This window comes from Artibeus jamaicensis, unplaced genomic scaffold, assembly GCF_021234435.1.
Source record: "Artibeus jamaicensis isolate MK-2021 breed Jamaican fruit bat unplaced genomic scaffold, CSHL_Jam_final scaffold_537, whole genome shotgun sequence".
In the NCBI taxonomy this organism is placed as follows: domain Eukaryota; kingdom Metazoa; phylum Chordata; class Mammalia; order Chiroptera; family Phyllostomidae; genus Artibeus; species Artibeus jamaicensis.
The window spans coordinates 37,526,302-37,547,710 of NW_026522047.1; the positions used below are offsets into that span (position 1 = coordinate 37,526,302).

The following is a 21,409-nucleotide window of genomic DNA, read 5'->3' on the forward strand; positions in this document are numbered from 1 at the left end:
CTTTGTCAATGGAAACACTCACTATGATTAAGATGTCAATTCTTAATGCTAGACTGAGCTGTATGTTCAATATAATCTCAATCACAACCTCACTACAAATATGATTGTTTTGTTGAAATTGAGAGCTGATTTTAAAAGTTGTATCTTAATGCAAAAGACCTAGATCTTTTCAACAGTGATCTTGGAAAAGAGAAATGAAGCTTGGAAAAATTATACTTTCTGATTTTAAGACTTACTAAAAGTCTACAATAATTTAAAGTTTGTATATGGTATAAGGATTTACATAAAAACTAATGGAACTCAATAGAGAGCTCAGAATATACTCATACATATAGAGGGTCTAGCACAAATAATCCCCCTTTTTTATTTCAAAATCTTTTATTACAAAGTCATAAGCATGTAATTCTGTAACATAACAATATCACACCATATGACATTTTAGGTGAGATGTTCAAACTGGTGTCTGTCTCGTACAAACCATTCACAAATCCTACCAGCCACACTCAAGTAGACGTTACTTCTGCTGGACCCTATATATTGGACTGATTTTTGATAAAGGTGCCAATGTAACTAAATGGAAAGAGACTAGTCTCTTGATCATTGCTGACCATTTCAACAAATGGTGCTCCACCAATTGGACAACCATATGGGAAAAAATAAATCCTAACCTTTACCTCACACATATACAAAAATTAACTTGAAATAATTCGCAGGCCAAAAATGTATGAGATGAAACTAGAAAACTTCTTCTGTAAGGAAACATAGAAAATCTTTGAGACTTCACTCAGGCAATTTTTCTCAGGATGCATAAAGCATGAACCATAAAGGAAAAATGATAAATATAACTTCATCAAAATTAAAAACATTTGCTCTTTCAAGGGCAATATTTAAAAAAATAAAAATGCAAGCCTCAGACTAGGATATCTGTATATTCACATATTTAAGGACTTGTACCCTGAATATACATACAACCATTGTAATCAATAATAATGCAAACAACCTGATTAAAAAACAATGGGCAAAAGATTTGACAGGCATTTCACCTAAGATACAAGAATAGCAAATGAGCATCTGCAAGCTGCTCAACATAATTAGTCATTAGAAAATTGCAAATAAAACTAGAGTGAGATGCCATTACATATGCACTACTTGATAAACTTAAAGAAAAGTACAAATACCAAGTACTGAAGAGAATGCAAAGCAACTGGAAATCTCATATATTGCTGGTGGGAATGCAAAATGGTACAGCCACTTTGCAAAACAGTTTGGTAGTATCTTAAAATGTTAAACATGTACTTACCAATAACTTTATAATCCCATTCCTAGGTATAAGAAATGAAAATATATGTCTACACCAAAAGTTTCAAACAAATGTTCATAGCAGCTTCATTCATAATAGCTAATATCTGGAAACAACTCAAATATCCCTCAACTGATTAATGGGTAAACAAATTTTGCTACATCCACTCAACATTTAAAAGTTACAAACTACTGATACATTTAACAACACTAATGAATATCAAAAGTATCATGCTAAGTGAAAAAAGTCAGATACAAAAAGATACACATGTACCATTCCAGTCACATGACATTCTAGAAAATGCAAAACTATACTGAGAGAATGTGTATCAGTGGGTGCCAGGGACTTGCAGTGGAGAAAGATATTTGACTGCAAGAAGGCATGAGAGGACTTGTTGAAATACTGAAAACATTCTAAATCTTGATTTTGGTAATGGTTATACCACTATATTTGATAAAACTCAGATAATTCTATTCTTATGCAAATTTATTTCAATACAGGTGATTAAAAACAAAGAAAAAGACACATTTCCTCTGCATATCTCAAGTTAATTCTGTAAGGATTAAAAGACATAGTCAAATTTATATGAAGCTGACACATGCTGATTTAAAAGATTTCTTAAAGGACAACAAATTTGAACAATTGTTTAAAATTTTATAGGCCTCTCAGATATCAAGGCCCTCAAGCTTGGTTAGTTTGGTGAGTTCAAGCTTCGGTCCCTTACCTAACCAAAGTTAGTAATTACACATCACTAAATCTAGTACATCTTCCTGACAGACAAATTATTTGTAGCAACTGATGTCAAATCCTTTGATTTAAGATCTCAGTAAATTTCAAGAGTTAACAGGATTAATTCATTAATTCATAAAAAACCATATCTATAGTTTATAAAAAATGGTATTTATTCCCTTCAAAACCTTCTTCTGCAGGGAATTATTTATAACGTTGCCTAATAACTCACATGGACTACAGCTAAACTATCGGTCTTGCTATTTCATCAGACACAGATACCTTCTGACCTTCTTACTAGGGTATTACTTCTTCCTGTCATTTATCCCTATCCCATTATTTTTTAAATATAAGGGAATATTTCAAAAAGCTGAGAAGGGAATATAAAACCTTCAGTGAAGACTTTTCTCCACAATCTTAGGAAACAATAATTGGGGGAAACAAAAATAAAAATTACTGAAGGGGAGAAAAAGCACATCTGTACCTAACCTTAAAAAGTCACTTTTGTCAAAAGTTACAGTAGAATTTAAAAAAAAAAGTTAAACATAATGCATACTTTAAATACAGGTGAAAGAGAAATCTTGGTTTATACTTGAAAACCAACCTTCATAACTTTTACATTAAAAATGTACGATCCTTTACATGGCATTCAAGATAATGAAAGCCCTGGTAAAACAATGAATTTCAAGAATTGTAGAAAAATTCTAACGACAAAAAGTATACTCTGAAATTATTTTCACTTCAATTTTTCACTGAGCCATAACCAAAGTGAGAAAATATGGGCATTCAGATTTATAGGCTGGATGTTATCCTCAGGGAAAAAGAAGTAAACTTACGTGTTGTGTTTACAAGAAAACAGTTTGCCAACAAACTGCAGAAGGCAGGAAACAAATGAAATAAAAAGTAAGAAATTTTTGAACCATGGGACACCATCTGTTCTTATTTTCCAGAGGCTGCAAAACAAGAGAAAATCCTAAAATGTACTCTGCAAAAACACTGTTATTGTTGGTAACTGAAGCCCATTCAAAGGTTTCAAAAGAAGTGTTCTCCTAACAGAAACAAAAACTCTAAACCTTTTCAATTTGGAGACTCACATGTAATAATAATCTGCCCATTTTGTGGACAGAGAGCAGCCTTCAAATTGGAGATCTACATAAAACTAGTAAAATTTCGTTAGGTAGGAATTGATAAAATCTTGTTAAATGAGCATAATTATCTTCGTTGTATCATGAAAGGACAATTCCACAGTCTGATTTATGCCCTACCAACATCGCTTTTCAAATATAGATATAAATTCTACTTGTGCATAGAAAGTTTATTCATAATTGCCAAAACTTAGAAGGAACCAAGATGACCTTCAGTAGATCAATGGACAAACACACTGTGGTACATCCAGACAATGAAATATTACTTAGCCCTAAAACGAAATAAGCCTCTGAGCTATGAAAAGATATTAGAAACCTTAAGTGCATATTACTAAGTAAACAAACTTATTTATCTTTTTACAGAGATCCTCTGAATCTATAAAAAGAAGCCAACCTGAAAAGACTGCATACTGTATAATAACATTCTGGGAAAGGCAAAACTACGCAACAGGAGAAAAAATGAGTGGTTGCCGGGGTAGGGAAAGGAAAGGACGGATGAAGAGGTCGAGCACAAAGGACTTTTAGGTAGTAAAGCTATAGTATCATCTTGCGATACCATGACTTATGAATAGCTGTTATTTTACATTTTTCAACCCCCCCTGGAATGCACAAAATCATGTATACCTAATGTAAGCTATGACGTCAGGTGATGACCATGTACCCATGGAGATCACAGATTACAGCAAACACACCATTCCGGTGCCGTGTGCTGACAGCAAGGCAGCTGTGCATGAGTGGGGGACAGGAGGTACAGGGGAACTCCCTGTGCGTTCACTGTGAACCTCAAACTGCTCTAAAAATAAATAAGGTTTTCAAAAAAGGTACAGTGACACTTTAGTTGGTTTTTAGTACCCAGTCTGAAATTGTCTGCTTAGGGAAAGAATCAATGAATGCCCACCTTTGTAAAGAAATTACTACAATTACACTGACTATGTAGTGTTTCTACCTGTTGTTTTAAAGAGAAATGAAGAGAAGTGGTCTGAGTACATACAGCTGGAACATTTCTAAAACTGGCTCAGAACTTCTGTCTATACAAATTATTACTTTTGGGAACAAGTCACTATATACGGGTATTTCATACTTGTTACAAGTACCCAACAGTTTAAAAACAGAGTAGGATTTGACAGAAACATACTTAGAAAATATTTGGTCAAAGCCCCTTATCTTAAAAATAAGAAAACTGACACACAGAGAAGCCACAAATCTGCCTCTGGTCACAGAGCCACTCAGTAACAGGACCAGAACTTTACTATTCTAAAGTTTAATGGTTGCTTTTCCATTATACAACTACCATTCAAGAGAAAAACACTGTGATAAATTTGTAAAAATTCCGAGATGCTATCTTTTTCTTCTTCCATTTATTCTTGAAAAGGACATGAATCCAATTAGTATATTTCTTTGACTGATGAACACTCACTCACTCACTCAAGCTCTGCCCATTTACTCTGCCCACTTGCTTTTTCCCAGAGGTCATTTAAAAAGAAAATCATGTGTTAAGAATTCTAACTGCAAAAAAAAAATGTTTTACCCTGAAAGTAAATATAAAACACGTGTGTTTATTACCAGAGCAAAAGCTATGCTCCCCACCTGACCATTGTTGGTAAGAATTTAGACTCTTGTGCGACCTCTTAGAGAGGTAAAACACCCACCCTCGGTGAGAGCAGCTATGACTCTGTGAAAGCAGCTACAAATAACATGCTGGGAAATTCAGCAGGCACTGCTATTATATCCTGTTTATACTGTCATTTTTCCTATCAGTAGGATATTATTTATACAGACCCCACCCATGAACTTCTTGTTTATCTTATTATAGATATCCTCTGAATCTATAAAAAGAAGACAGCATTTGTTTCTGGAACAAGCCGTGTGTTATAATTTTGCACCTCACTACACTTTTTTATTTAGCATTTTCTTTTGTTATGTACTACTTTTTCTCCTTTTTATCTCAGGGTTGATTTTTTTCATTATCTCACACATTAGAGTTGAACTTTACTGACTTCGAGAGACTCATTACAGGACAGATATTCTGGACAACCACACTCCTAACTTTATTTGGAGGTAGATTTCACCATGTAGATATTCTTCCAAGACACACTGAACTAATTTGTTTAAAGAGAGAAAAACGTGCCTATGTACTGGTCGCACAGGAGTGAGTAAGCCCTGGGTGCCCAGAAGGCTTCTCTATCCCGGGTGAGCCAACTACAAGGGCCCGGCTTTCTATTAGTTCTTATGAATGCAATCTCTTTTCTGGAATGAAAAGCCCTTCCCCTGAGTTTAGCTTGATGACTGGATGTGCTGGGTGAAAATGAAACACAACAATGCATGAGAAATACATTAATTCAGTAAGCTGACCAATGGGACAATGAACCAAACTGGTTATAAATCATCCTCATTCCCTAGCTTTATGTAAATAATTGAATTAAAGTAGATTAAAAAAATTGTGAGTTCCTAAGGGCAGAAATTCATGCAGCATTTATTGAGCAAATAAATATTTCTGGAGAGGAAACATCATTGGACAACGTCATACTGGATAAATTTTCACATGAATATCTGTGTTAGCTTCAGCAATACTCACTTTACCCTACAAGGCAGCTGGGTGAGCATGAATCTTCAAAGAGAATGTACAGTGCTAGACTCTTCAGGGATGTGCATGAAAGATCACTACTCTAAAATGCATAACTGCCCTGGCTGGCTGGCATGGTTCAGTGAATTGAGCATCGGCCTATGAACCAAAGGGTCACTGGTTTGATTCTTGGCCAGGGCACATGCACATGCCTGGGTTGTGGACCAGGGCCCTAGTTGGGGGCATGCAAGAGGCAACCAGTCAATGTTTCTCTCCCTCCCTCTCCCTTCTCTAAAAAAAAAATCTTAAAATGTATAACTAAAATAAATTTTAGTACCTCAGGGTGGTGCACTAAGATTAATTTCAGAAAAAAGAGATGTCCATATGAGCTAAAGTGATCAAAGAAGACAGAATAAGGACAGTAACTGAGGTAAACTCAATAAACAAAAATTGATAAGCTGAGGTGACAAAGTGAAAGGCATCCTAGGGTCAACCTATTTGCACACACCCAGGTAAAACAGAATTCTGGAAATGGTGAATAGCTGAATCCAGCTAGGGCCTACACTAGCTGGATTAGAAGATGACAATAAAAAGAAGGTTGGAGGCCCCTTACTATGTAACAGGCACACCTAGGCCAAAAAAAAAAAGGCCCAAATGAAAGAACAGATCAAAGCTCCAGAAAAAAATACAACTTAAGTGATGAAGAGATAGCCAACCTATCAGATGCACAGTTCAAAACACTGGTAATCAGGATGCTCACAGAATTGGTTGAATTTGGTCGCAAATTAGATGAGAAAATGAAATAAAGGAAAATGTACAGGGAACCAACAGTGATGGGAAGAAAACCAGGATTCAAATCAATGGTATGGACCAGAAAAAAGAAACATTCAACCAGAACAGAATGAAGAAACAAGAATTCAAAAAATGAGGAGAGGCTTAGGAACCTCCAGGACATCTTTAAACATTCCAACATCTGAATTATAGGGGTACCAGGAGGAGAAGAGGAAGAGCAACAAGTGGGAAACTTATCTGAACAAACAGCAAAGGAGAACTTCACCAATCTGGCAAAGGAAATAGACTTCCAGGAAGTCCAGGAAACTCAGAGAATCCCAAAGAAGTTGGACCCAAGGAGGAGCGCACCAAGGCACATCATAATTACATTAGCCAAGGTTAAAGATAAGGAGAGAATCTTAAAAGCAGCAAGAGGAAAGGGGACAGTTCCTTCCAAAGGAGTTCCCATAAGACTGTCAGCTGATGTCTCAAAAGAGACCTTACAGGCAGGAAGGGGCTGGAGAGAAGTATTCGAAGTCATGAAAGGCAAAAAACCTACACTCAAGGCTACTCTATCCAGCAAAGCTTTCATTTAGAATGGAAGGACAGATAAAGTGCTTCTCAGATAAGATCGAGTTAAAGGAGTTCATCATCACCCAGCCCTTATTATATGAAATGTTAAAAGGATTTATCCAAGAAAAAGAAGATAAAAAATGTGAACAGTAAAATGAAACAACCTCACAATTATAACAACCACATCTAAAATAAAAACAAAAACAAAAAAAGAAGGTTGGAATCAAATTATGAGGGTCTCATTTTTTGGTCAACAGAGAACCATGAAAGACAACTGATCAAGGGAAAATGAACCCAAGCTTTCAAACTAGGAATGAACATAAGGAAGAAGAGTTGAAGTGCGGCTGAAAAGGGGGGGAGATTTTAACAGTACCAAAACAGTAGCAAAAGAAAGGACCAAGTGACATAACAGATGATAAATGAGTTTCAACTCTTGCTTTCAGAAACAGGAGATGGCACCATGATGATTACCACTGAGTACTCCAAGTTAAACAAGGCCAGGCCACTGAAGTTCAAGTCAGGCAAGCTTAAGAGTATCCTAGAATAGGAATTCTCAGACCCAAATCACCTGGAGATCTGGTTAAAATGTAAATTCTGACTCAGGTTTAGGGTGGTGCTCCCTATTTTTACATTTCCAACAAGCTCCCAATACTGCTTTTCCATAGACTACATTTTGAGTAGCAAGATGCTAAAACATCTGTTTCCCTTGCCAAAAGGGTAGTGTTTGATACACTACGTTTAATCCATTGTGGTTTATCTAATGCTTTTATATACACCTAAGAAATTCCTTTTAAACGTATTTTATTATAATCTGCATCAATGCTGGATCAGTTTCAAAAGCTGCTATTTTAAAATTATAAGATGATTCAACATTCAGGGTATTTAAGATACTCAAATTATTTCCGCCTGTACAAAATCAACTTTAGAATGCTGCTCTGTAATGCTGTAATTCTGTCATTCTTTTCAGGCTGGCAAACTAGAAGTTGCTATTGCTTCTAATCTTGGGGCTGAAGTAAAGCCCTGAAAGACAACCCTCCATCTGTTCACAGTGCGCATCAGTGGGTTTTGGTAAAACCCACTTAACTTGCCCTTCGAACTATATCTTAATCCTTGACAATAAACGTAACAGCTTACTTTAAATGTACTACTGGAAAACACCTGAAGATTACAAAAATTAAATTCATACACCATCCTTCTGTTTAAGATCTCCATACAAAAGGGTATGCCTTTAATTAAAGTCTTTTACCATGAACAGTGTCATTTACAAAAAAAACACACACACATACATTAAGATTGGCTGGTCTTAATTCTTGGGACAAAAGTTAAGGCTTCTGAAATCTCATTTCATTTTTAATCAAATTAGTGGTCAATAATAATTTTTTAGGTAAATTGTCTTCAATACTTATCAATGTCTAGTGAACATACATAGTATGTTAAAATTGGAAGGTACTATTGAAGATCAGATCCAACTATTTCCTTACCTCACCCACTGAGCTACTAAAAAGGCCAAAGTCATATAGCTGCCACTGACATATTAAAAAAAAGAACAGTGAGGAATGAGTTAATTTTCACATCTATCAGAGACAAAGCATGACGTATCAACTACAAAACATAGTTGAGAGTTTATGGTTCCTCTAAAGACTAAGGCATAGCTGGTTTTATAAATCACTGATATCAAAAAAAGGAACACTACAAAACAACAAAGAAAGACATGCTACCCAACTTAACTCCATAAAAAATGCAGTCTGAATAGAAAATGACACATTTACACCACATACTGGGGGTAGGGATTTGGTGGGGTGGGTAATGGGATGGGATATAAAAAACAGAGAGAAGACAATGGTAACTCGTCTCTTCTCAGCAATGGTTTGAGAAAAGCTTTCACACACAGAAAAGTGGTTTAAAAAAACACAACTTCCTTCATTCTCACAAATCATTCTTTAATTGGTAAAAGCGAGAATCAGATCTGGAGGACTGCACATATATGACATGTAGGTAGCAGTTGGATAATTCATGTGTCATGAGCTCTGTCACAAATACAAGAAAACCAGAGAACCCTTTTTAAGACATAAAATAGGGAATTTTGTCCTTTTTCACAAATGCTATTAAAATTTTCTAGCACAAGTTTTGAAAAATCACTGGGGAAGTTCCATGATATCAGAGACAATGGGTTTTAAATCACTGGCATACATTATTATGCCCAAGTTGACAGATCTGCACTGCAATGCAGAAATGCAAGCAATAATCCAACATCTGCACCAGAAGGCAGAGATCAGACATGATTCCAGAATAAAGGGCTCTTCAGCTCTTACCTGTTACCTGTGCAACAACTGCTTGGGAAATCCTCCGATTGGCAAGAAAGGCTTTGATTTCCTCTTTTATCACACTGCTGTCCCTCCTAACAAAAACAGAAGACAAGACCAACAATGTATGTTGAAGGTAGAAATCCTCATCTTTGCTAAGAAAGGTGAAGCAGAGAGGTGGGGAGAACATAGAAAGGAAGGACACAAAAATAAAGGCAAACACACCAAGTTTGTGTGAAACATGAAATTAAAAGAAACCAAGAAACACCAAATATTCAAGTCCTAAAATACCACACTATCAGACGGACGCTGTAGTGAATGCCACAGTAGTTTTAAGTTTCATACCAGGAGGTGGCTAACTGCATGCTGTGAATAATTCACATTAGGAACAAGGCTGCCATATGGAATGCACAAAGTGTCATTACTGTGGGATGAATGTATCTTACACAGACAGAAATCCTAGAAAATAGAAGCAACAACAAAAAAATCAGTGGTGAGTAGACTGTGGGTTCGCATGTTCACTATGCACTGCACAAATAAGGTGCAGTTCATTTTAAATCCTTTGTTGAAGAACAGAAATCATCATCATTCTCACAACTGCTAAAATATTAGTCATTTTGAAAGAGTCTTTGCCTTTTAATTTGCCTAATTTTCCTGTATAAACCAAAAAAAATTTTTGGTGGGGTGGGTTGCATATAAAATTTTAATATAAAAAGGCACTTATAAATTTATTACATGTGTTATACGCAATACTTAATACTTAAACCTACACTATTTTCTGCACCCTTGAATTACATAATATAGATCTAATTTTACCTTCACTAAGATGCCTTAACAATTTTCACTTATTTAAAAATTCAACAAATTCTCAAAAGACTAGACATTCACGAGAATGAATATGAACAGCAAGACTTCTGTTTCTCCACTGAAACAAAGAGAATATGTAAAGAAAAATTAAAACAGCGCTTTCTCTTTGAATGTTTTATGTCCAAAAAGATTACATAAATAGAGCACTAGTGTTTGTTGAAGCCCAAAGTAACAGAATAGTGGTAACATAATCTACTACAGCGGTCAGCAAACTCCCACCTCTTTTTTTATACAACCTATGAGCTAAGAATGGTTTCCACGGATGAACATTTGTAATCAACTTAGTGGCAGGAGACATTATCTTTAAATGTGAACTAAAGCAAAGTATTATCCCCTCCCAAATTCTATTTTTCTCACTAGTAGGCTTGTATTTTTTAGATTCTATTTAATTATCATTCTACACTAAATTTTGTTAATAAAAAAAATTTGTGTCCATTTGTTTTCTCTCTTGTATGTAAGTTGTCTATATGATATCCTCAATTTTGTCTCTTGTCCAAAAAATCTGAATGTTTACCATCTAGTGCTTTATGTAAAAAGTTTGCTGATTCTTGATCTTCGACAAAGGAATCATGAAATCTTTACAATCATTGTGTGAATGAACCACAAACTCTTTATAGGAGCTCAAGCCTCTCTATAGATCTTTTGGAGAAACAAAGAAAAGTACCCTTTCCAAAACGAATTAGTTGTAACTTAATGTAAAGCAGATATTTTAGCCCCTCAGGGAGGGGCTACACATTCTCTTAGTGGATTTCATGCTCCCTTTCAGTCATTCTGGAAGAGAACAGAGAGGTGACAATAGGGAGAGAGAGCGTCCAATCTGAGCTCTACAGTATACTCCCGATCTACTGGTTGGGAATCCTAATTAAAAAAAAGATTCCCAAAGAAAGAAAATAGCTGCCTAATCCAATATCTAAAATTTCTCATACTGATCTAGCTTCTGATCTAGATAATAAACTCCTTCCAAAATGCTTGTTCATGTTTAAAATATTTCCTTGAAAAATATGCTCGTTTTATTTTAAAAATTGTGTCTTTGACAGAAAAGACACAAATAAGTACATTTTAAAGTCAAACAAAATCACAAACTACTGAGTAAAATACAGGTAATATAGACTAAACAGCTCACAAATATCCATCAATAATCAGCTGAGCAAGAGATAACTTTAGTAGTATCTACGTCACCTGGCTGATATGCATAAAACAACCAAATCATTTGGTTTCAGCAAAATTAAAATGAAAACACTTAAAGAAAGTACTGCAATTCAATGTATAGAGTGTCCTCAGAAAATAAAGCCTGAATATTAAAGTAAAATTTTTAATGTGCTTTTATGGAGAAAATGATTAGATAGTATTTTCTTGACCACTGATGTAAACTGGAATTTAAATCAATTTACTTTAAATCAAATTAACCTGGAGTAGACACTAAATCAGATAGAGGAGGTCATTCTCAATTATTCCAACAGGGAATACCCAGTTTGTGAATTATTCACAGTCTTGCAGTATGATACGGTCAAGGATGGCGGCAAGACAGCAGCAATTCACTTACACTCCCGTAGACTGCACTTGTAGATACCTGACGAGTTTCTAAGGACCCACAGTGAGTCTCAAAGAAACCTCATTACTCAACTGCTTTACCAGAGAGTCTTTTTTGAATTTAAGACTTGAAAGAAAAGGGTGTGCTTGGGCGAGTCATTTAATAAGCCTGGGCTTTGGTTTCATCATCTGGTAAAATGAAAACATTAATACCACCATCACACAGCTTTTGAAATGTTTTTCCAAGCAATGAAATTAAACTTAAATGAAATTTAATACTAAATGTGTATATAACATAAATAGAATGTTTTTCAGTGTAAACATTTTTGAAACTGTAAAAGCACTATATAAACAATGGCTGTTATTTTATAAAATACCAGAAAAAATCCCAGGAAAAGTAGAAACAAATGACCTGCTGTAACTACATAAGACTGAATTAAACATCTGCAATTCGGTACTTTAAGGCACTGTGAAAATAATTCTAGAAAGCCATCTTAGACACAAACAGTGATGTGGCATTCTGTTGGCTTTACTAGGTACCTTCAAAACAGCAACGCCATTCAACTTTCTTCATGTCCAATTCCCTTACGTAATTAAAAACACTTCCATTCTACTGCGTTGCCTTTGTTCTTTAAACTTTCACATACACCCCTCCTCCTCCCCTCATTCAGCCTTCTTAACCTGCCTCTCCTACTGTACACATTGTACCCTGTGAAATTACCACTTTCTTGGTATAAAAACTCTTTCATTTACTCCAAATAGAATTTTCTCCCACTCCTTACTTCTTCTCTTCTGAAATCTGACATCCTCTTTAAAGAGAATAAATCCCTTTTGCCTCCCACATCTTATAAAGTCTCACACTCCAAAGGGTTTCTTCTCAAGTCTTACAGAATTAAAGTCAAATGTAGGCTGACCTTTCTTTGACTCCATAGCTTACTTCCCAGAGAAGCTGCCACTCTATCTGCAGCTAACCACTGGGAGTCCATGTCATCATCTCTTCCTGCTGCCTTTTCCAAACACAGCCATCTTGGATTCTCTGTGTGATTTCCACATGTGGATAGAATTCTTCCTTTCCATCCTCTACTACCATTATTTTTATAACTTGCTAAACTTTCCATTGTTTTGACAGACCTTTCCTAGTATCTGGATAAATTAATCAGCAATGCCTCTGTGAAATCATCCCATTTTCAGACAGAATCTGATTTTCATCTATTCAGAGAAGTTCTCCCTGATCCCGGAAGCTAACAACTTTTCTTCCAATAGCACTTTAACGTTTCAACTGTATTACCTACATGCTAATATGTTACATGCTATTCTGTGTAACAGTTGTTTGTTATCTCTCTTGCTGGTCTGTAAAGTCCTTTAACACAAAAGCTGTCTTATTCATCATGGGGTTTGCATAAAATACAGTTTTTAATGTGTTCAATGAATGAATAAATCTGTGGTTGGAGATAAAAGGTTGTAAAATAGAAAACCTGATCTAGAGAATTTATAAAACAACTCTAAATTCTTATATATGTTTCAACTTCCACACCAGAATGAAAAAAGAATTATTTATGCTAGCTCAAAATGGCAATACTTTCTTTTCTGGAACAAAGAATACTAAGGAATGCATATTTAAAAGTAGCATGCTTTCAGATCTTCCATAATGTTTTGGTTGATATACCCTACATATTCTTTGAGATTCCCCCAAAAGGTAGTCTTATTTTCTCTTTTTTATTAAATATATTGGTGACACTGGTTGACATTAAAGGCAGTCTTTTATCTCAGAGACTTCCAGAGATGAAAGTCAGATTATTTCACAGATGGAAAAATAGAATTACATACAAATTCTTTTATATTTGAATAAAAACCTGATCCCTTTAATTTCCATACATGGAGATAAACAAAGCATAATTTAAATTTTTAAAAGATAATTTTCAAAAGAAAAGCTACTCTGTATGTATAAACAACATGGTAACTGAATATTACGACTTATGGAACCATAAGTACCCTACCTACACAAGTAAATAATACCCTATTGTTAGGGCTATAGATAATCAACTCAAAAGAAAGTCTTGGAATCTTATATAAAATACTAATTACTGAGTCCAGCACAAATAATGCCCCTTTTTTATTATAAAATCTTAAGTATGTAATTTTGTAACATAACAATATCACACTCAAGCACACCATATGACATTTTAGGTGAAATGTTCAAATTAAAACTATAAATTATTACACCCATATTATTACCCTACCAACCACACTCAAGCAGGCCTTACTTCTGCCGGACCCTGTGTATTATTATAACACTAACCTCATTTCCATTGTCATTTTGTAATATATATAGAACAAAACAGATACTTTAATAAATGTATACTATGATGTCAGCAGATATTTATATACACCTACATATAGATATTAATAGATGCATTTAAAAATATTAACATGTGAATGGGCACCATTCTAAAGCTATGAGATTTAAAGTCCCTCCTAGAATGTTATATTCAACAATTTGTTAAGTATTTATATTCTGGTTTCCTTTTTATGTTTTTCACCCTGATCAATTCAAAAATGGAAAAAGTAACAGTTACTTCCTTTTTCATTCTCTTTTAACAGGTTGATGAGGCATAATTATAACAAACAATATACAAAAAAAATTCCTTTATGCACCTTGAAATTACTAAAGTTAAGGGTAAAGCCCTGACCAGTGTGGCTCAGCTGGTTGGGTGTTATCCCACAAAGCTAAAAGCCACCAGGTTGATTTCCGGTCAGGGCACATGCCTGGGTTGGGGGTTTGGTCCCTGGTCAGGGCGTGTATGAGAGGCAACTGATCAATGTTTCTCTTGCACATGGATGTTTCTCTCCCCCTCTTTCTCCTTTCCTCTGTCTAAAACTAAATAAATAAGATCTTCTTTAAAAAAACTTAAGCATATGGATATAATGGGTCATGAAATTTGAAAAATATATTTCATGATTGAGTACTAGGGAAGTTGGGCAATGTGAGCATGCAAAAGGTGAATTATACAGGGTGGGGCAAAAGTAGGTTTAGAGTTGTTTGTATGAAAAATAATACAATAACTAATAAATAATAATGCAAGAATAAACTGTGTTTTGCTTACTCACAACCATAAATCTACTTTCCCCCCCAGCCTGTATATGATATATGCGGAAACAGAGGCAGGAAGGCATTCAGGTACCAAGAACCCTTTCCCCCACCTAGGAACCACCATATCCAATCCACTATAATATCATCACAGTGTTGTGGGATCGTCAAGGGCAGTATAGCTCTGCATGGGCACGGGACACTCAGAAAGATCCACTGCTCAAAAATTTCTCTAACAGTCTACCAAATAAAAATTTATTTGGTTAGTTAAGTGACTGACTTGAAAGTGGCAAATATCATGGGAGCTGGGAGGAGGCGCTTAGGCCATTAAGGCACTCATACTTTGTCTTGAGTTATATTAACCACTGTTCCTTTACTGAAATCTACAGACATCAAATGTTTATTTACAAAGGCAACAGGTAACAGTGGCACCTTGGTAATAAAGACATGAAGTTAAAATTCAGGCTCTGCCACTTAAAATTTATGGTTTCTTGAGCCAATTATTTCAGTTTTGTGAATTTCAACTTCTCTGCTCCAACTTACAATATGGTTGTAATGATTAAAGTGAGAACAGCCACGTGATAAACTTCTCCCTCCAATCTAAGACTTGTTATTATCTGCAACGTAAGGAAAATGAGAGGTGAGCACAAAAGCAGAATGTAGGTGTGGATAAGGACACAACGGTAGAGGACCAGAGAGCCAGAAAGTCCAATGAAACCCTGAGATGACTAGAGGACACCAAAGCAGCAGTTCTAAGAAACTGAAGCAGAGAAAAGGAAGATGATATAGCGTCCTAATTTCAATACAAAGCATGTAAATTAAATACTAGTAACAATACATAAACAGGTATGTAGTTAATGACAAAACTTGAATGTATGTACGTAACTGCAGAATTTAAGTACAAATCCCAGCCATTGCGAAATAGGTTGTCTGGGGTTTTTTTGTTTGTTTTCCTGAGGACATATCTGAATTACAGTATTATGCCAACCTATGAGCTAACTGAAGTTTTAGACCCTGGCCAATCTTTTAGAGCCTTCTGTTAAAAAGAAATTTTCTCAAACTTCTTGTTAAGTTTAATACATGTTTGGAAATTATGTTTAAAGTTCATTAAAACTGATTAACAGAAGCAGCAATAACAAAAAAACAGGCTAGCATCCTAACAAATAAATTTTATTGTTAATATGCTTCTTCTCAGGGTAATTAAAAGCTAACATTCTTATATTTCAATGACTAAAGTAACTTTTATTTGCCCAAATGGTTTTCATAATCTTGATGATGACATATACGTTAAGTTCAAAAAGAACATATGAATTTTGGGTTGCTGCTTTAACAAATGACAATGAATTCAAAGTCTCAGAACCCTCCGTCCCCTAGGACACAGAGCCCTCACACTGATTTCTCTCTGTCTCTTGCTCTCTCTCTCCCTCCCCATTTTAAAATAAATAAAATCTTTAAATCTAGATTCTATAGTCTCTGTAGCCTGGAATTCCACAGTGGCAGTTCCATCCTGAAAATAAATTCAGGGCAGTTTGTTTAAAAGATATTACACTATTGTGGTACTACAGGATAGATCTTCCATATGGCAATATCAAGCCCCCATTATACTATCGTCAAGTCTTAAAATCTTTAGGGATTTTAACTCATAATTACAGAGTTTAATTTTATCTCTGACAAATTCCTGCACAGCTTCTTTCATTATGTACAGTGACTAATCTATCTGCAGCCTCTCCTCCCTACTATAGTTCAGGCGTACCTCAGAGATATTGTAGGTTGTGAAGCAAATATAGCAATATGCAGTGAAGAAACTATAGCAAGTCACATGAATGTTTTGGTTTCCCAGTACATATAAAAGTTACATTTACACTATACTATAGTCTATCAAGTATACATATCTTAATTAAAAAACGCTTTACTGTTAAAAAATGCTAATCATCATCTAAGCCTTCAGTAATTCACAATCTTTTTGCTGGTGGACAGTCCGGCCTTGATGTTGATGAAAACACAGTATCCGCAAAGTACAATAAAACAAGCTATGCCTGTAGTGATGATGTACTGAAAACAATACTTTTATCATCAATATTCCTAAAGATCTCTAAAAATGCCTTATCTCCAACCAAATGAACTATATCTCCCAAAACCTATACTGCCTCCAAATATACTATTCTTATTACCATAGTCTAGCCCATCTGCAATCCTTTGAAAATGAAACATGTCTTTTCTACCTTTTACTATTCCCCTACCTTTAAATAAAGTTCTTATATTTCAAAGGAGAGGCTACCTTTTAAGGCTTAGCTTAAATTCACCCATTCACTTAACATGTTGCCCTTACCATGTACCAAGGCTCGTATCCTAGAGACACAACAATCAGAAACACATAGTTGTTGCACTCCAAGTGTCCCCGGTCCCATGTGAAACCATTCCTAATTGCCTCTGCTGCAAGCGAACTTCCCCTTTTCTCAGGGTTTAAAACCCTAAGTGCTCAAAGCTTGTAATGGATAACATCAAACATATATGTGTGGCCTCTACTGCTAAAATTAGAACTTTCACTTAAGAACAGAAACCATGTATTTTCCTTCCTAAGAACACTACTTTTTATAGTGTAAGGGCTTAAAATTACTTTTTAGTTGGTATGCTGGAGGAAAAAATTAAGACCATACATATTTTGTATCATGATAAAATAACCTTAACCCTCAGGAAAACTACTTACAATGACTTTAAGGAATAGAATGTATTAGCAGAGCTGATCATCACATGTTGGCAATTAGAACCATAAAGAGAAGGCTAACCTTTGCTCTGATAAACAGAGAGAATGAAAAAGGTTTATCGAACAGCAAAGTGAAAGAGCTAAAGTTGAAAAGAGAAAATTGAAATTAAAAACATAAAATTAAAATTTTTCTTTCATCTCCAAAGTGGGCAGGGGAAAATCACAGTTCTTAGAGGTAAGCAGCTAAAATACAGTTTATCACTCAAAACCAATCTAAGAACAAAGACATTCTGGGGACTCTGAATAAGCAAAGGAACCAACCTCATTAATTCCTCCACTTTATCATCTACATCAAGGTCTTCTTCTGAGGCTTCAAAACTGTATGACCTCTGACCCATGCTGTTTGCATGGTAGCGAGTTGGTGACATCTTTCCATTGGACGTGGACAACCGCTCGTTATTCTCCCTCCCATTTTGATTGGTAGTGCAAGGCTGTGGGGAGGTATCATAACTGTTGCTAGGTGATGGGGACATTCCCGAATGCTGGGTCTGTGTGGAAGCTGTAGCTGTAGAGGAAGAGGCTGCAACATTGTTGGTACTATTCCCGTATGAATTTCCCCCATAGCTGGATCTTCTTCCAAACTTGTCACTATGCTCTTGATCAAGTCGGTCCAAAGTTTCCAAGGCATGGAGAATTTCATGTTTAGTCATTCCAGTACGCCGAAGGCGCTGAAGCAGATCTATCTGTTCTATGGTAAATCTGGGTTCATCTGTATAGTGAGACATGGTTTCCAACAAACTAAAAAGAAAATTAAAATTAAAATTAAAAAATGTCCCTTTATTTACAATATTTACCAAAGAACATATCATTGTACAGAATGCTCAGCAGAAGATGCTGAGCTTCTTCACTGAAAATGACTGAGGCATTACTATTATAATGATCCACGTTTCAGTTATGGCAGCAACCCCAAAACAATGGATTAAATAAATACACTATGAAGCCCAGGCTACATGATTACTCACAGGTGGTTTTTTAATCTCAAATTTATTATTCTACATTAGAGTATCAATAAAAAATTGCTGAAAAAATACTTTGTATTATCTTATTTTACTAAATAACAGCAAAACTGACTTAGGAACTCTATAACTTCATTTATTGTAAACAAATGATTCAATAAGCTAAACCAAAGCAAAAACTAATAACTAGCAGAATTATTTAAAAACAAGAGAGAGGTACATCAAAAACTTATTAAGCACCATTTTATCCACCACTTAGCAATTTTGTATTTCATTTCTGTAATGCATTCTCTGTTAAGTGATATCCTGAGAAATGGATATTTCATGATTGTAGCCAAACTGAACTATTTATTTGTCTTAGAAAATGGCTTCTACATTATGTTTACTTTAACTAACACAAGATGCTGCAGCACATCAGAAAATGTTCCAGAGTCAATGACAATACAACATTGGTCAACAACAGATCACATACACAACAGATCTAGGTGATCCCAAAAGATCACCACCTAGCTATCGTAACAGCCTTTGCAATCTCATGATGCAACGCACTACTCCTGTGTTTGTGATGGTGGGGCAAACGAACCTACTGCACTGCCAGTCATTTAAAAGTATAGCACATGCAATAATGTACAGTACATAATGCTTGATAATGATAACAAACAACCATGTTACTGATTCACGCATTTCCTACACTATACTACTATCGTTACTGTAGAGTGTACTTTTTCTACTTACTGAAAAAATGCGCTGTAAAAGAGTATGCAGTGTCACTACAGGAGCAGCCTGCGTTGCTGTGGTGTTTACCATGTCTCATGATTGTACCCCTTTCTCTTGTGCTGTTTTGTACAGTAACATGCTGTACAGGCTTGTAACCCAGGAGTAACAGGCTGTACCATACAGCCTAGGTGTGTAGTAGCTGTACCATCTAGGTTTGTGTAAGTGCACTCCACAATATTCATCTAACAATGAAATCACCTAACAATCCATTTCTCAGAATGCATCCCCACGGTTCAGTAGTGCTTGGCTGTATTAAATTTAAGGGAGTTGTCAAACACAAAAATTCTTACTACTTTAATTCCTTTTTTTTATAATACCCAAATTTCCTATTTAACATATTTTAAACTGGCAATTTCTTCTATTTTTATTTGTATAGTTCTATGCCAAATAGTATGCATTGCATGTAGTAGGCTCTCAAGTGTTTGCTGATGGAAATAAATGTCAACTGCAGGAGTTTCTTCAACCCTCTACATTAAAAATTTATTAAATACTCACATCTAGGAAGGCACTGGGCAAGAGTTTCATATAATATAATGTCACCTAATCCTCCCAGTGACCTTCTGTGATAGATTTTCTTTTTTTTCATTTGTATTCATTGATTGATTATTGAGGACACTAAGGCCCAGAGTGATTTTGTACCTTGTAAAAAGTCTGATTAAGAAGCAGAAAAGATTTAAACCTAGATCTTACTAACTCCAAAATCATACATTATTCTGCTTTCCAATAAAGGCAGGACTTGCTGGAAGCACATGATTTGGGGTACAGGCTATTATACTCTTTTAAATCTCCAGTATCTTCTGCTTCCTCCCAATGCACGTGACCATCCACCACAGCAGTCCTTACTTTCATGATCATTACATTCTTTCTGGATGGCCTAGGCTTTTTCCTCCAGCCACTTTGCAATAAAAAATTTCATACAGAAAAAACTGAAATATATTTACAGTGAATCTACATACTAAGCACTCAGATTTTACCATTACCATCTTACTTGCTTTATCACATATATATTGAGTCCATATGCATCCATCCCTCTATTTGTCTTATTTTTCAATGCATTTCAAAATCAGTTACAGACATCTGTACACTTCCCCCTAAATACTTTTGCCTGCATATCACTGACTAGAGCTCAGTATTTGTTCAGGTTCTTTCTTTTGGGGTCACCCTTACATAAAGAAAAGACATATATGTTTACCTTTCTGTGAATTTTGAGAAGAAGGTACATATGCGAAATTCAAATGCCTATGGAGATACAGCACGTCACCATCACCCCAGGCAGTCCCCTCACGTCCCTTCCCTGTTCCTTTCCCTCAGAGGCAACCACTGCTCTGATTTCGGCCCCACTACAAATTAGTTTCGCCCGTTCTAGAAAATCATATAAATGGAATTTTTACGTGCTCTTGTGTAAGGCTTCTTACACTAAGCATAAAGATTTTCAGATTCATCTATAATGTTGTGTCTATCAACAGTCTGTTCCCTTCTATTGCTGAGTAGTACTTCATTATAGGAATATACCACAGGTTTATCCATTCTACTTTGGACATTGGGACTATTTCCAGTTATTAGTAATTCTAAATGCTTTAGCTATTATAATTGTACTCTACTAATTTTCTATTAATATATTCCACTGTAATATATCATCACCTACCTGGTTGGGTGAGAAAACTTTCAACCAGAGTAACTCATTTACTTTTTCTCCTGACTGATTTCAAAAGAACAGTACCCGTTACTTAACACAAAAGATCTGTTATTCAAATGTTCTATGATCTATGCTAGTTATATTATACAGGTGCATTCGCTGTGGACATTCACCAATTTGCACACTACTGATTTGCACATTTTTCAGTAGATATGTTGCACTTAAAAAATTTGTTGGAAAAAAAAACTACACGAATATTTTCCTAATGACTTATAAGAAACAACACTTTGGTTTGTTTTAATCCTCAGCCCTTTGTGTGCTCTACCAATTGCTGAATAGTACAGCAGTCCCCCCTTAACCACGGTTTTGCTGTCAACCAAGGCTCCAAAATATTAAATGAAAAATAC

General features: G+C 35.4%; 1 protein-coding gene across 12 annotated transcripts in view; it reads right to left on the minus strand.

Moving 5' to 3' along the window:
- The window catches only part of HMBOX1 (homeobox containing 1), a 173,388-nt gene that overhangs the window by 81,904 nt on the left and 70,075 nt on the right, over window positions 1-21,409 (minus strand). For all 12 annotated transcript variants that reach the window (XM_037150451.2, XM_037150456.2, XM_037150450.2 and 9 more), the window contains 2 exons: window positions 17,895-18,371; window positions 9,394-9,479 (listed from right to left, as the gene is read on the minus strand). In XM_037150451.2, the coding sequence (XP_037006346.1) occupies window positions 9,394-9,479; window positions 17,895-18,358 (550 nt within the window). In that variant the 5' untranslated portion in view covers window positions 18,359-18,371. The remainder of the gene's footprint in view (window positions 1-9,393; window positions 9,480-17,894; window positions 18,372-21,409) is intronic.